General features: G+C 35.4%; 1 protein-coding gene across 1 annotated transcript; it reads left to right on the top strand.

The window, feature by feature from the left end:
* Window positions 1-5,330: 5,330 nt before the first annotated feature.
* Nca (neurocalcin homolog) lies at window positions 5,331-15,393 on the top strand. Its single transcript, XM_083038520.1, has 4 exons — window positions 5,331-5,472; window positions 5,834-5,952; window positions 6,102-6,290; window positions 6,904-15,393. The coding sequence occupies exons 1-4, from the start codon at window positions 5,403-5,405 to the stop codon at window positions 7,102-7,104; spliced, it is 579 nt and encodes a 192-aa protein (XP_082894646.1). The 5' UTR covers window positions 5,331-5,402; the 3' UTR covers window positions 7,105-15,393.
* Window positions 15,394-15,601: the final 208 nt, after the last annotated feature.

Genomic DNA, 15,601 nt, shown 5'->3' with positions numbered 1-15,601 from the left:
TATTACTGTACGATTCTAATCTTAAGAAACGATCTTATAAAAAATTAAGTATTACAATTTCTATTATTATTTAGCAGAAAGAAAATCCAGATTGATTCAAACATCCTTTAGATATGTTTTAGATGCGTTTATGTTGTCTAGGTTTTTGAAATGAAATCGCGAGAGAAATATTTTATAGATCAAAGATATTCAAAACTGTATCCTGCGGACTCTGTATCGGGAGACTCATGTATATTTCGGATTTTAGCTAGAAACTGCAAACTATTTGACGACGTCGATTACATCGATCGGAACTATTGACATACATGATATTTCCATCTACGACTCGCGCTTTAACGAATACAACTATTTTCTTGGATGTACAAACATGCAATGTCATTGATCGTCCGATCTGCTATTTTCACATCGTATCGAACACGCAAGAACTGTATTGCAAGGCGCTTCAAAGTTTGTATTTCCAATTGCATACCACAGCGCGATAACATATTTAAACAGCTTAACCAAACAGCTTTTCCAATTACATAGGTAATGCGTAAGCAATCAACATCGATCGTATAGCATTATTGCGGGTATTTGAGCGAATTAATGGCAGCGTATGCTTTTGCTACATAATATCTATTATCTGACGTTAAGAATAAATTTAAAAGTCGATATTTCGATAACTGAATATAACCACTAACTGGACATAAATCGCCTAGTTATCTTTATTCGAAATTTATACTCTATTATGGCGAAATCTATCTATCAATTTTCCTCTTTAAAAATTTTTTTTAACCTCATGTTTATTAATAATAATTATTATTACAGACTAATTAATTTTTAACATACTTATTTATGATAATTATCAATCGTGATATTTTCATGATTTACAGATGAAAAGAAACAAAAAAATTAAATTGGTTTATAAAATCATTTTTTAAAAGTCACGTCGAGATTGGATTAAGTTGCGAAATTGACGATAAAAAAAAACATTTATTACATTTGCTTCGTTATTATTATTATTTCGAAATTTGTTGTGCCACTTAGGGATAATTACGTTAAGGAATGGCGCGTACATAACAACATGACAAATACACGCTCGGAATTTCGCGGGGGAGCATGCTAACTTCTCAGTTAACGCAAATTCCACTTATCTAAAAACTCTCTCTTTTTCTCTCTCTCTGTCTCTCTCGGGTGTATTACAGACGTCCTTGTAAGATAATTGCAAGCACAGTATTTTGCATACCATCGTTCCACATTTCGAGTAAAATTGCTTTTCCGAATAAGGTCGTTAGCGATCAGGACACAAGACAACGAGCATAAATCTTTGCTCAAGGTATCAATTTTATTTCAAGGGCATAACGACGCGCCTCTTCGACTGACCGCATTCATTGCGGAGATAAAAGAACACGCACGCATTTACCTTATTAGATAATATGATAGGAGGGAGGAAATGTGGCACGGCATATGCACACATAATATACGATGCGTCTCTTAATATACGACGTGCAAACGATGGGCGTTGCGCTAATACAAATTTTTAATCTACCGCGCAAAATAACGATATGTATGAAAATGTTGTCATCAGAGTTGACTATGACGTTATTCTACATTGCATTCTGCGCGATTTTCGCTAATAATAGATTGAAAAAAATTGAGCATAAACGTGTGTGACGTGTAAAGACGAAGAATTGATACGATAAAACATATGTTAATTGCACATACCCAAAGATTATAAAGAAATAATTTATATGACTCTATTAAAATTTTGTTGCAAGATATATTATGGAAATTAATATTTCATATCTCTTTAATTTTTAATTATGTAATCCCGCAGAACAGAATTTTTTTTTAAAACGATTTTTATCTGTTTGAATCTTCGATATTAATATACGTAAATTCTTTTACTGTGTTTATATTTTACAATTTTTATTTAAATTTTAAATACTTTCAGAAGACGATAATTGATCGGGAAGAGAAAGCAAAGTATCTAAATATTAAAATGGACATTTGTGTGGAAATGCTATCTAGATTTGAACCACTCTTCGACATAATATCCTAATGACAGTTTAAGTTACAAAAGAGGAGTATTTTCTCTTCACAAATAACGTTCCAAAAAAATAAATAATACAACCAATATCGCGGCTCCGAGTTTTTATCAGAAATTAAATCTCACGAATGTAAGGGTAGGTGAAAAAAATAAATAAACTATAATACTCTCTTTTTGTCATTTGCCGCGTTCAACAGAAAAAGCAGCTTTGCAACTGTTGTAAAATTCGTGAATCTGATTGGTGTATTTTCTTCATCTTAGCTGAATCTAAGAGAATACATCAATCAGATTCATGAATTTTGCAATAGCTGCTTTTTCTGCTGAACGCGGTAAATCATCTACATCGTTAAAACTTTTATTCCACTCTGATCTGCCATTACGCTTTCGCGGTTTCGAATATTCGCTTATTCCAGTCGAGTTCTACGCGCGACGAGGCTTTCTTTCTCCCGTTTTATCGTAACAGCAATGTGCGTTGCACGCACATCGCGGATCGTCGAGAGGACGGCCAAGTTAACTACATTAGTTTGATTACCGGCAACTGCGTGTAATCAGCGCGTCCACTAATTGCGCGAGATTACCGGAGCGTATGTCCCCGATTGCGGCCGCGAATGTCTCGCAGTTGTAATTAATAACGTATTATGTATATCTGTCACGGTATTGTCGATTAACATCTGCATAATAAAGGAGGATGGATGTGATCCGCGGATATTTTGACAGATGTTTCTTTTTCTTTATTTAGGCGACTATAACATTACGATATATCATAATATAATCCCTCGTTATGTAACGTGATTTTTCTGTGCGTTGACTCTTTCGGCTTTGCATTAGCATCGATATTATATAAAGCGTGATTCTTATTTTATTACGAGATTTATAATAGCACGTATTCGAACATATATATTTATAAATTTTCTCTGTAAAATTATTCTTTTATAAAATTATTTTTACTTGCTCGAGGTTGGACAAGTTAATCATTAAATTTAACTATACATTTCCTACTCGGATGAAGACTAATTCCGAAAGAGTTAATATATTCCGCTGTTAAAAATCAACGAATCGTCGTAATTATTGTACTCGATCCCGAGAGAACCGATTCTCTTTGCGATATACATATGTCCACGAAAGAAAAGAGAGAGATCGGAGAAACTGATTATATACATCACATCTTATAGCGTCTATCTTAAAAAATTTGACAGATTGATGACCGGACAAGTATGTTAATGTGTGTTGCAACGACTTTTATTTTAATAAGTTTGATGAACGAGAGGGGACGAACGACAGACAGATGTCTCAACGTGAGATACGTTTTATTACGTTTTATTACGTGAATAATAACGAAAAAATAGCTTTCGCACAGCGTGAATAAAAGGGTGATTGTAACAAACAGAATTGCATCCGAACTTACACCGACAAACTTACAGATATGTATATCTGTCAAGTTGCAGAGAATGCCGCGAGATAAACAATGTCTAATAAAAAAAAGTTTTCCTCATAAGAATATATGTATGTACTTCTCACTTGACAAACACATACACGAATCTCGAGTGTCTCGCGACGAAGCACACTGGTCCGATCGCGGATATATAATTTCCCATGACAATCCTCGACGTTCATGTCAGTCGTACGTTACCACCCAGCTCGATTTGTCGTCGAGCTTTCATGAAATCTGGATCCGTGACGCTGCGAATCGAGATAACAAAGTGAACATTACGAACAATTTATTTATGCGTGTGACGATCGTTCACGCCTTCATCAATCGACGATCCCGATTCCCGGTTGCGACCAAAGTGACAGCGCGCGCATTGTTGATGCATATGTACCACGTGTCGAGCGCCGACGTCAGAACAAATGTCAAACCGCGAGAGTAAATGACGCGTGCGATATCGCATGCAAATATACGTATTATTCACGTATACGTGAATATGTATGTTGCATTATCTTTCGGGCTATTTTTCCACCGAGATGCAACTCGCCGCCGCCGCCGAAAATGCCTCGTGGGACGAGACCGAAGTATCTCTCTCGAGACTCGTCGTTCTAAACAGGACGACGATGCCTGGCTCTCTGCTCGCTTATCCGCGAGTAAACCATGCGGCATAAGCGGTCCACGCGAGATTGCATCACGATGATGTTCCTGGAGCAAATATTGCTCTCGCGATGTATATCTCGTATATACATATACATACACACGGACACGTGTTACGCGGACATACACACCTTAAATAAGAGATCTAGTACTTACGTATTACGTACGTATTATTATTATTATTATTATTATGTGGTATAATTAATTAATTCCGTTTAAGCAATCAAAATAAACTAACTCATATTTTGTATGTGGGTTCTTCGCACGGCGAGGAACCGTGGAAGGAAACCCGCATTATCTCGTCATTACTAATATTATTATTATTATAATAAAGCACACTACGCTCCAAACGTATTATTATTACTACCGTTGCGTTTTTTTTACTGTTGCTATTTTAAAAAAAAAAAACGTAGCCTTTCTTTCTTGTTATTAATGTTTGTAAAATGTTTTCTTCTGTTACAGTTGCGTGAATGCGTATGAATGCGTGCGAATGCATCCTGTCCCCGTCACTCAAATTCCTGAACTCGCGTCCTTCAAAAATTCCCTTTATTTTTGCGTATTATAAATGCACTTTGCCGAGGAAGATACGTGAAATCGGCTCGTAATTTCATCGAGGATTCGCTACCGAGAAAGATCGACAAAAATTGCACGTTCGGAAAATATCTTTCAACGCTATCTTAAGCCTTCAACAATTTTAAGACGAAGTATTAATTATTCTCATATATATCACGACTATGATATTTAACGTCGCCGATCATAAAGGTTGACCGATAATAAAGCTCAAAGAATCTACAACAACACGCGCATATACATACAATTTACGCGAAATCTTTTTTACTTTGTCTTTAGTCATCGTCGGTTTTAGCATCCACGTGGCCTTTGACATTTAAGTCGCTTATAGAATTTGCCGCGATTCTTTAGATCGAGGAATACTTTTACGTCGCGTTCTCATCAATTTGTTTCCCTCGTTAATTGACGATTGATCTCGAGTGCGGTCCCGATAGGTAATAGTTATTCCCGTTCGATCGCGAACGACAAAAAAGTGACCTATCGAACATCCATCGTCTTCTGCTACTCCCGTTCAGTCAACTTGGTCGTAAAAGATGATTGAAAATTATCGTATGTCTTTTTCTTTCAGGCGTGTCTGGTGGAGAATACCAGCCGCGAAGCGTATTGTGCTTAACGGCACTATTAGAATAGTAGTCTAGTTAGAGCTTAATTATCTTCTAATTGGGTCCCGGGATTCGTCGGAAAATCAGGGATTCTGGAAGGGAAGGACTTTAAACAGCTATGGGGAAGCAAAACAGCAAGTTAAAGCCGGAAGTGCTGGAGGACCTCAAACAGAATACTGAGTTCTCAGGTTTGTATACACTGCTCTGTACGAATAAATAATTAATGGACTTATTATTTTCTACAGGCCACAATATGTTTCTTATCTTATAGTATGCATATATAAAATCTAGAATAATAATTAAATTTTTGTTTCGAGATTAAAATTTTGCATCTTGCAGATATATTTTTCTAAGAATACAATGGGAATATTATATATATCTCTGACAAAAGAGAGTATTTTTACTTAGAGCGCATTGGAAGATTTAAAATGTACAAGTGTAATGAAATCGTGTTGCAATAAATATTTAATTCGCTGATTTATATATCCGGAAACGTGTAATGTTAGCAAGGCTGGGTTTAGTAATATTTTATTATTTTTCCTTTTCAAGATGCGGAGATTCAGGAGTGGTACAAAGGATTCTTAAAAGACTGTCCTAGCGGCCACCTCAGCGTAGAAGAATTCAAGAAAATATACGGGAACTTCTTTCCTTACGGCGACGCGTCAAAGGTAAATGCAAAAATCTTACGATGAAAATATACCGTGTATATGAATCGATAAATTTATTTACATATTGCGTGCTATCACGAAATTATTTAAATTTTCTTTTTTTTAAATTTATTATAATTTCCTCCCTCTTTCTCTTTCTCTCTCCTTAGTTCGCGGAGCATGTATTCAGGACGTTCGACGCAAACGGCGACGGCACGATCGATTTTCGGGAATTTCTCTGCGCCCTCAGCGTAACGTCCCGCGGCAAGTTGGAGCAGAAGTTAAAGTGGGCCTTCAGCATGTATGACCTGGATGGCAACGGTTACATTTCGCGACAAGAGATGCTCGAAATCGTAACGGTATGTGCCAAAATAAGGGGTTGTAAAGAGTACATTTTAATAATCTACGATATAATCTTACTTCTGGTGAGCTTGATACATGTACGCTCAATTATATCGTTGCTTCTGCTTAATTAAAAATATTCCGATTTACGACTCTCTAAATCTTTACGTGTCTGACACGATTTTCAACATAGAATTAAGAAAAAAGATGATATATTATTATGAGATATATTTAATATAAAAATTTTTATTTTCTAAATTTATAATTTTGATATAAAAAATTTTGATTTGAATTGTGTATGTAGGAAATATTTGATGTTGAAAAAAACATTTCTCTATTTAAATTGAAGAAAAAATTGACTGTACAATTATTACACAATACGCAAAATAGTGTGACATTTATGTGTAATACAATTTTTATAATTGTAGTTAACATAATTGTATTATTGCATTTTTTCAATTTATTATTATAAAATATTATCGATTGTCAATCGGTCAACATACAGTTTTATGAATTTTTATTAATGTTGTATATTTAAATTTCGATTGATATTCTTCGACATGCGATATATAAATATAAACTCTATTTTATTCTTGACCCTATTCCACTTTATTGTAACGTTAATTTCAGGCGATCTACAAGATGGTGGGCTCCGTGATGAAGATGCCGGAAGACGAGTCGACGCCGGAAAAACGAACTGATAAGATATTCCGACAAATGGATAAGAACAAGGACGGCAAGCTATCGCTGGACGAATTTATAGAGGGTGCGAAGAGCGACCCATCTATTGTGCGACTGTTGCAGTGCGATCCTAGTGCACAAGCTCAGTGAGGCCCTGGGCCAATACAGACAAATACCGATATGCCATCAGCATACCCGAATCGGAGCCCGGCCCAATTCATATCCCAAACAGAAACGGCACGATCTAGAAACTTGTCCTCCGAATTTATTCATCCATCGAGGAACTTGCCGAAACGTTATCTTCATATATATTTGATTTTTTTAAAATTTTAATTTAATAGTTGTTATATTATGTATTTTTTACATTGTAGGATGCATATAATTTATTCGCCATGATTGATTTTAATTATGCAAAATAGATTACTATTAGGAAAATTGTTTCGCTTCACAAGTGTTCTTTACTCGAGGACGATTAATGCATAAAATATGATTGTTGGATAAGCAAATCATTCTGTTTTAATAATAGATTATATAAGACACATAGAATAATAGAGAAAAAAATCTTTTCTTTTGTGATTAAAATACGATTAATGATATCATCTTTTAATATTAGATCATAATAAATTAATATTTATTATTTGATTATTTAATTAGAAGGCTATCTGTCTTGTAAAATTTCTTTGCGAATATTTTATTTAAAAGTTGAATGTAAAAAGAATAAATTACAATCTTTAGGATCAATTTTACGATCATTCAAATTGATATCTTCTGATACTGATGATGGTGGTGATAAGTTAGAAAATGTATTGCCCCCATTACTCGAAGATATTGTCTTGGCGATTTCTCGCGGACATTCTACGATCGCGCACTAGTTAGGGGTTCTATAAATTGGGCCGGTATCCGAGAGGTCCAGGGTCACTGGGCCCATGGCGCTTGCGCATACCGCAAGCTAGTCGTAAACGACTAGTCCAGTCGCTCCGTTTCGTTAAAACGGATCGGTTTAGCGAGAAGCTTGTTACGCCTTTTCGGGTCGTATGTGCTGCGCTGCGCACGACCAAAACGATCCGCGGAAAATCCAGAGAAACGCGGCGCGAGAAGAGGGAAGCCGGTCCGCGTCGATGAACGATTTAACTCCGGGTCCGACGTTGCGTCGATGCCGTCGTCGACGGCGAATTTCGCCGGCTGTACCGGGTTCGCTGAAGGTTCGAGACGCGATTAGCGAAATTCTAAAATACTCTGTGTTCGTAAAATATCTCAGATTATCGGTAGCGCGGGTGTATGGCAAACGAAAACTCTACGACGGCCGACGACGTTCGAGGTTCTTCGGAGAATGCTGCCTGGAGAACGGAAAAACGAACGCGTCGCGCGTCCCATCAGCAGCGGGTCCTTGTACATACGAGCGGAATCAAATCGCGCATCGACGCATCCTCGGACTGACGTGTTTCGTGAGCGTCACGAGTTCTCGAAAGCTCGCAGTCTCCGGTGTTATGTGGACATCCTAACGCATCGCTGCGTATTGGTATTTAATACCGAAGACGCGGACGGACATCCATCCCTTCTCGATGACCGGTACCGTATCTCCCGCCCTCAAACGGATCCTCCCCTTCCCCCGAGTGTCTCGGCTCATTATTACGGACTGACCCATTAACGGAAAAGACTCACAAGAGACTCACACTCGCGTTGCGTCTTACTGCGCGCTAGCAACGAAACTTAGTGATTAGAGATCCGTAATCCCAGGCAAAGGTCACTGCAAAATCGAAATCGCGCGCTAGTAAGACGCGCTTGCTGATTAAAAACACACGTACACACGCACATGTACACAGATACTACACGCTTTAGAGACCGATTTAGTGCTTGATCTAGCGGAAGAAAGAAACGACTGCGTAACGCGACACGATTGTCATACCGATATGCGGATACGTCGAAGATGCTGCGAAGAAAATACTCTCGATTCGACGTATTGCCGAATGTAGAAAGGAGCGACTAGTTTATCGACCCGTTGCGACACTTCGAGATTCGCTATACAATACGTCCTGGCGATCCTCGAGATCTCGCAGAGCTATCCGATCGAATCGTGGGAGAGTTTGTTCTTTAACATTGCTGTTATATTCATCTCTCGTCGTCATTTTATCATTTCTAGTGACCTTTGTCGATGAACATAATTGTAGTCGGATAGAGCATAAAGGTTTTCGCCTCTTTCCTCAATCTCGCTAAGGGAAATGAAAACGCATCCTTGCCGATCAGAGCGACTGGTCCCCTCCCCTCCAAGCTTTAGCGAAGGAATCGCGCTTCGCCGAGCGACCGGATAAAAGAAGAGGAATCTTCACGCGCGCACGCGTGCCGTATTTAGAGATTTATTTTTGTGAATGCGTGCGTCCTGTGTGAGCGTAAGGAATATGCGTATATGTACATCTATTTTGCGTATGCGCGTGCCGCGTATATAAAGAAGCGAACGCGATAAAGAGACGGCTCGAGGTGCGAGCCTTATCGCCCCATCGTCCGATAAGTATCGATCGATTAAGATCGCGATAATTATATATACATAATATACACAAACACACTTACATTATACATTATTGATGAAAATAGAGAGTGGCAAGAGAGTTCGCGAATACGTCACAGTTCTTCGCCCGCGCGAATACACACGCAACAGCTGATTTTGACGTTTTGGCTTATGATGATTTTACTGCACGATCGGGCGACAGTCGAGTATAATAATGGATTACGAAGTAAGCACGAGCGCGCATATAAACGATATTTTTCGGTATACGATGGAGAAATGATTTCCGATCGAGAGGTGACTTATTAGTTATCTGTCGAGAGAGGATGGATCCTCCTATATATTATTTTCAGTTCGCCCTTCTTTTGCGAGAGCTCTTTCTTTCATCGCATTTCCTTCTTCCTCTCCTTCTCACTTAACTCTTAGAAATATTAGTATTCGGCGCGCGATCGCTTTTCCATTCGTGACCGATATCTTTTTCGGGAAAACACTTTCATTACGCTACGCTGTCTGCCAATGAGACAACCGGTCCGACAATGCAATGTTAAAATGTTGCGGCGGCGTATAATGAATGTTATAAGAGATTTGATTTTATTATATGTTCGGAGACGTTACGCAAGGCAGTATTGTATTTTGCAAAAATTTTGCATTACACACAGAGAGAAATGCAAATATATAAATATATATATATATAGATACATACACACAAAACACAAATCTCTATTATAATATATCGCTATTGTACTTTCTAAGATGTACATCTATTCATCTCGTGCTCATTAATATTTAAGGATAAAGACTATTTAATGATATCTCTAATCTTTCAGTATATAGTCATTGTATAAACAAATAAATAACCTCATTAGTGTTAATATATACATATAAATATATAATACACGTTAAGATTCTAAAGTTACTCTTGTGAACTTTTCCGATTATATTAAGTGGAAAGATTTTATTCTATAACAAGGTATCAGAGAGAAATAACAATGACGGAAGCTTTGGATTTACAGTAAAAAGTATTAAAAAAAAAAATAGTTGCGTTCGTTGAAAACGAAATTTATATTATATAGCATAGGACTGCCAATTCGTTCCGTTAAATTCGACGGCAGTCATACATATAAGCGTGAGACGCAGTTAATTGTACCTTGGAACAAATCAAGAAAGCAATAAACATGAGAAAATATCCTGACTAAATTTGCACAACTCGAAAGAGAAGATTTCAGAAGTGACATGATTTCAAAACGGCATAAAATGCATTCGATATCATACAGCTCGATATTTCACAGTTGCATACGATATTTTATAATGACAAACATGAAGTGAATAGTACCAAAGTTGTGTCGATTTGACAGAAGACGAGCGGTAATAAGGCGATCGCGATTGATAATAATATATAATCGTTTGAAAACTATTAAAAATTTCTGCTACGAAAAAATTATTCGTTCGAATAATATATTTCATTATTTCTCATTTTTAACTTAGAATCGCATCGGTATGTACGCGTCTATTTGAATTTTACTTCATTTCAATCATTTTTTTTTCTTCGAATAAAATTGCTATTATTGAAAGAAATTGGATTTGATTATATCGATTTAATTTAATTTATTTGTTAATTTAAAATAAAAGTCGAATAATCACGCTCTCCCTGTAGAAGCATAATCAACATTATCTATTTTTTTACATCGTTATAATTTACTCTTGCACAATGTAACGTCGATAAAAATATTGACATATATCCATATGTAAACGTTGCAGCCCATCATTATTAATAAAAGAATAAAAAAATAAAAATGCACATGTTTTGTCGCGAATTAGAATTTAAATGTCTTTTTTTATCGCTTAGTTTTTCACGATAATTTTATTATCTCGTCATAAAATAATTAATTGTATGATTTATATATAGTCGCAAAAATTGCAGAAGACACGTCAATGTTTATTATGACGATTATAATTTCAATCATAATATATATTACGTAATAATACAATGTAAATTATTTCACAATCGACGCTGCATTGTTTAAGAAAACGGAATAATAATATTTACTGACGCGAATCAGGAATATTTTTATAAAAAGCACAAAACGTAGGAGACGCAAATAAATTGCGACAAGCAATCGAGAAGAGATATCGCGAAATGCATGAAAAAAAAACGAAAATGTGCTTGCATTCATCGCATAATTAATATTGTATCCATTTATGAATGTTCACATAATGAGATAATCTGTTGTCTTACGCGAAAAATATTTATTCGCGAAATATCTTTATTTTTCAAAACTGCAATTATTCTAATAAATACATAAATACATTTTAAAACAAATGCATATATTTCTTATTTTAATTTAAAGCGATAAGATTACGTTTTATGCGCGAGCACTCACGAGATAAAACCAAAACGAAATATTAAGTCTACGTCTTTTCTGCTGCGTGATCGCGTGCACTTGAGTTACAAGTGTCAAACATCTGTGAAAAGACAACATTTGCTCACTATGCTGAATAATTTATTTTCACGCGAGTCGTATACGCTTTCGTCTATTAGCTTCAGATAACATTAAAGCCGAAAAGACATTTAGAGATACGTAAAAAAACGCTTAAAAGATTCTTGAAGAATAGAATCTAGAGAATAGTTATTGACTCACTAAAGTTAATGGATCGATTCGTCAATTAATGATCTAAAACTGTCTTTTTATCTCGAACGATATAATTATAATTAACTAAGAACTATATCTAAACGATGTCGAAGAGAAATATCTTTAGACATTTCGATGAAACTTATAAGACGTCTAATCGACGTAGATTAGAATGTCTCCTTAATTTTAATTTGCGTTGAAATAGTGTGCGCGTATACAATCGGATGCTCCAAGTGTTTTCTTTCAGCATTTTCACATGATCGATAAATTGCTCTTTTGGATTAATTATACAAGAAGGGACTAGATTATATCAAAGTGAGACAGAGTTCAAAAATTTCGTTTTTACACGATTAACTGTACATATATTATTTAAAAATCTGAGAGAAACACAAATGAAATCCCATTTCGCGATAATCGCAAATGCAAAATTTTATCGTTAGCGTTTCAAAGCTTTATCGGCTTACTATTAACTATTAATTAGCTAAGCAACCTTTTTTAGTTCCTTCTCGCATAATTATATTCAATTATTTAGCGCATATCGATGAAAAAGGAGCACCATCCCTTTTTCCCGATATTAAAAAATAATAGTGCGATATACATAAGTAATGTAAAGCAGGAAATCTTAACAGATGTCTTAACGATACATCTAGGTAACTCATTCTATGGATAAAATAATTGTGGAAAATGTTTTAATGCTTTTTGATCGGGGTTCAATTGCGCGTATCATGCCAGAATATTGCCGCGAAAAATATGTATCTTTATTTAAAATTTTTGTTCTTAAATAACGATATACATATATATTTTTTTCTTTGTATTGGCATAAATATTTTTTATAAGGAAAAAGGTTGTGATAGTGTGCGTTCGTGACGTAATTCTGTCTTTGATTGAACTCCTGTCTCGATTATGTTTAAAAATTAAAATTAATTTTTTTTCGAGAGCAGCATCTGTGCATCCTCTGTTTTCTCGAAGAACTTTTCTGCCTAATCGCATTTTTTACGTTCTGATATCCGTATATATGTGACACATTCGCAAGAAAACCTACACCTACAAAAGGAATACACGCATTGAAGCGTAAAAATCAATTACGAATCTTTTTTTTCTTTCTCAATCTCTCCTCACGAAGCGATCCCTTCTTGGCCATCGTTTTTTTAAGAAGTTAATGCGATAGTTCGACGTTTCACGGAAAGTTGCATGCGCATATGAGACGCACAAAGAAAAAGAGATTTTAAGAACAAATATTTCTATAATATATAAAACGCGCTAGAGAGGAAAGAGAGAAGAAGGTTCGATTACGTTCGTTAAAGCGAGACAGATATCGATGACATTTTGCTGTCGTGATATTTCTTCCTAAACTAAGCCATACGAGAAAAATTAAGAGTTATACATATATACATACATATAGACCTATATAGAATACGAAATCGTTAAAATAGTTTCTCACACATGTTATTATCAATCTATATGACAGAGATATATTTGAGAATGATATGCAGTAACGTTTACCGAATATGAAAGAGACGTAAGGTTTCTCGAAATTTAACTCTACCGCGTTCTCTTATTATAATCCTAATATTTCTAATCTATCTGCTTTATGATTTCTCTCTTGCCTAAGGATCGTAGCGCGTTCTTGTGACTACACTTATAGAGAGTTTCTTCCCTAGGATATTGATCAATGATATTGCGAGTTAATCGCTTCAAAGTTTTATCATCAAGATTCTATATAGCGTTATTTCTATCAAATGTCGCCGATCTTCAAAAAGAACGTATGCCTTAACATTTTCTCTGCACCTTCTTGCCAACACATGTCCTAGTGTCTACTTCGATCATGTTTGCTGGAGACGTATAGCTCGCGAATCAATTGCAGCTATTCTCTTTCTCAGAAGAGTCTAAAAATTTGAATGTATATGCAAAAATGTATTTCGCATTTGCGACAAAATGTTAGAAATAATTATAACGATGAGATGATTTTGATCTCATGTACGATTCATATCGATTCTATTGATTGATTGCTGAATTTATTTAATTGGATTATGTAAAAAAAATTACGACACGTTGCTAAAATTTTTTTTCTTTACACATCGAGCTATCTGAATTTCTAAAGATTCCATTTTATATTTTGTTGAATTACAAATCGGACGCGTTTGTCTTTCGTCTAACTTTATATTATATATATTATTTTTCATAATTATTTCTTATCGTTTCAATTTCCAGCTCATCGAGAGCCAAAATGATTAGATTTCGCCTTCATTAATTCATTATTTTGCGTTCCATCGAAGCGTTCGATTGAAGCGTCTTGCAAATTGTTTTGCGTGTTAGGTGACTCATCAAGATCCGAACGTGAATCATGAAAGTTAATTGTGGAGGAAAATGCGCGTTAGAATATTACAGAAATTTCAAGTCAGTGCCCAATGTTTTTTCTCGTAGATGTAACGCAGAAACACACGTTAGACGTTCTACAATAGAGAAACTAATCTCTTCCTTGTGCGTAAATCCACCTATTCGATGCGTATGTTTTTTCACGATCTTCTCGGTGTCTTACAATACCTCCATCGTTTAATAATCACGGAAAATATAATTGCTGTGTATATCCCCCCCTAAAAAAATTTTTCCCTCTAAGATTTCAAATCGAATCACATATATTGCTGACGTCTAAGCGTCTATTTAATACTCTCGACGCGTTCTATAATTCCTATTTCTTCTATATTTCTATTAGAATAATGTAATTTATTGTTACTTTGATATGTGGTTCTATATCGTGGTGCTAAGTGTACGAAGTACGTGTTTTATCTCGTATTGTGTTTATCCCGTTATTCGAGGGATATATATATATATAATTTGTCAAACTTTCGCATGTAACCGCGTTCGAAAGTGCGCCCTTCAACACGTTGGTCGTTTCTTATTTCTGCCCACGAGTCGTATGTTTTGTTAGAAAACAAAATATCGAATATAGGTATATTCTTTCACGATATACACACAAACAGACAAAATTCCGCGATGGAATAAAAGGATTTCCCTTAATATAAAAACGATTATCGACGCGGCCAATGCGAAAGTTGCGCGTGGCGGAGTTTTATATTGTAGCAATGTCAATCCGCAGTCAAAGATAAATATATTGATAATTAATCGTTAATTTATTCCGAAGACACGATTGATCAATTTATTGTTTCTCTCTCTTTTTTTGAAAACACACAATACGGTGTGACGTGTACGATATACATGCTAACGTCGTACAAAACGCAAAAAGAAGAAAAAAAAAATATGAAAATCAAAGCGCACGTTTTCTTTTTCTTTGCGTTCCGGTACCGACAATAGAACATCGATAAAATATTAATGTTGTGTATGATGATATTGTGAGATGTTATAAAATTTTTATTTGCTTTGCGCCTTATACATATATTTATACACATATATAAGTGATAATTATTACTAGTTGTTTATTATAAATAAGAACGAATCATTCTTGTGTACATCAGTTAAATTGCTACATTAAAGTGTTAATATTATACTCGTTCAAATT

The sequence above is a fragment of the Prenolepis imparis genome, unplaced genomic scaffold, assembly GCF_030444845.1.
Source record: "Prenolepis imparis isolate NDT839.2.m4 unplaced genomic scaffold, iyPreImpa1.0 SCAF_5, whole genome shotgun sequence".
Taxonomy (NCBI): Eukaryota; Metazoa; Arthropoda; class Insecta; order Hymenoptera; family Formicidae; genus Prenolepis; species Prenolepis imparis.
This window is presented reverse-complemented; position numbering and strand designations above follow the sequence as displayed.

What these genes read in the sequence shown, in the direction of transcription:
- Nca (XM_083038520.1), top strand. Translation starts at nt 5,403, where the DNA reads ATGGGGAAGCAAAACAGCAAGTTAAAGCCGGAAGTGCTGGAGGACCTC. An exon ending in ACAGAATACTGAGTTCTCAG is followed by an intron (nt 5,473 to 5,833) that starts GTTTGTATACAC and finishes TTCCTTTTCAAG; the next exon opens with ATGCGGAGATTCAGGAGTGG. An exon ending in AGATGCTCGAAATCGTAACG is followed by an intron (nt 6,291 to 6,903) that starts GTATGTGCCAAA and finishes CGTTAATTTCAG; the next exon opens with GCGATCTACAAGATGGTGGG.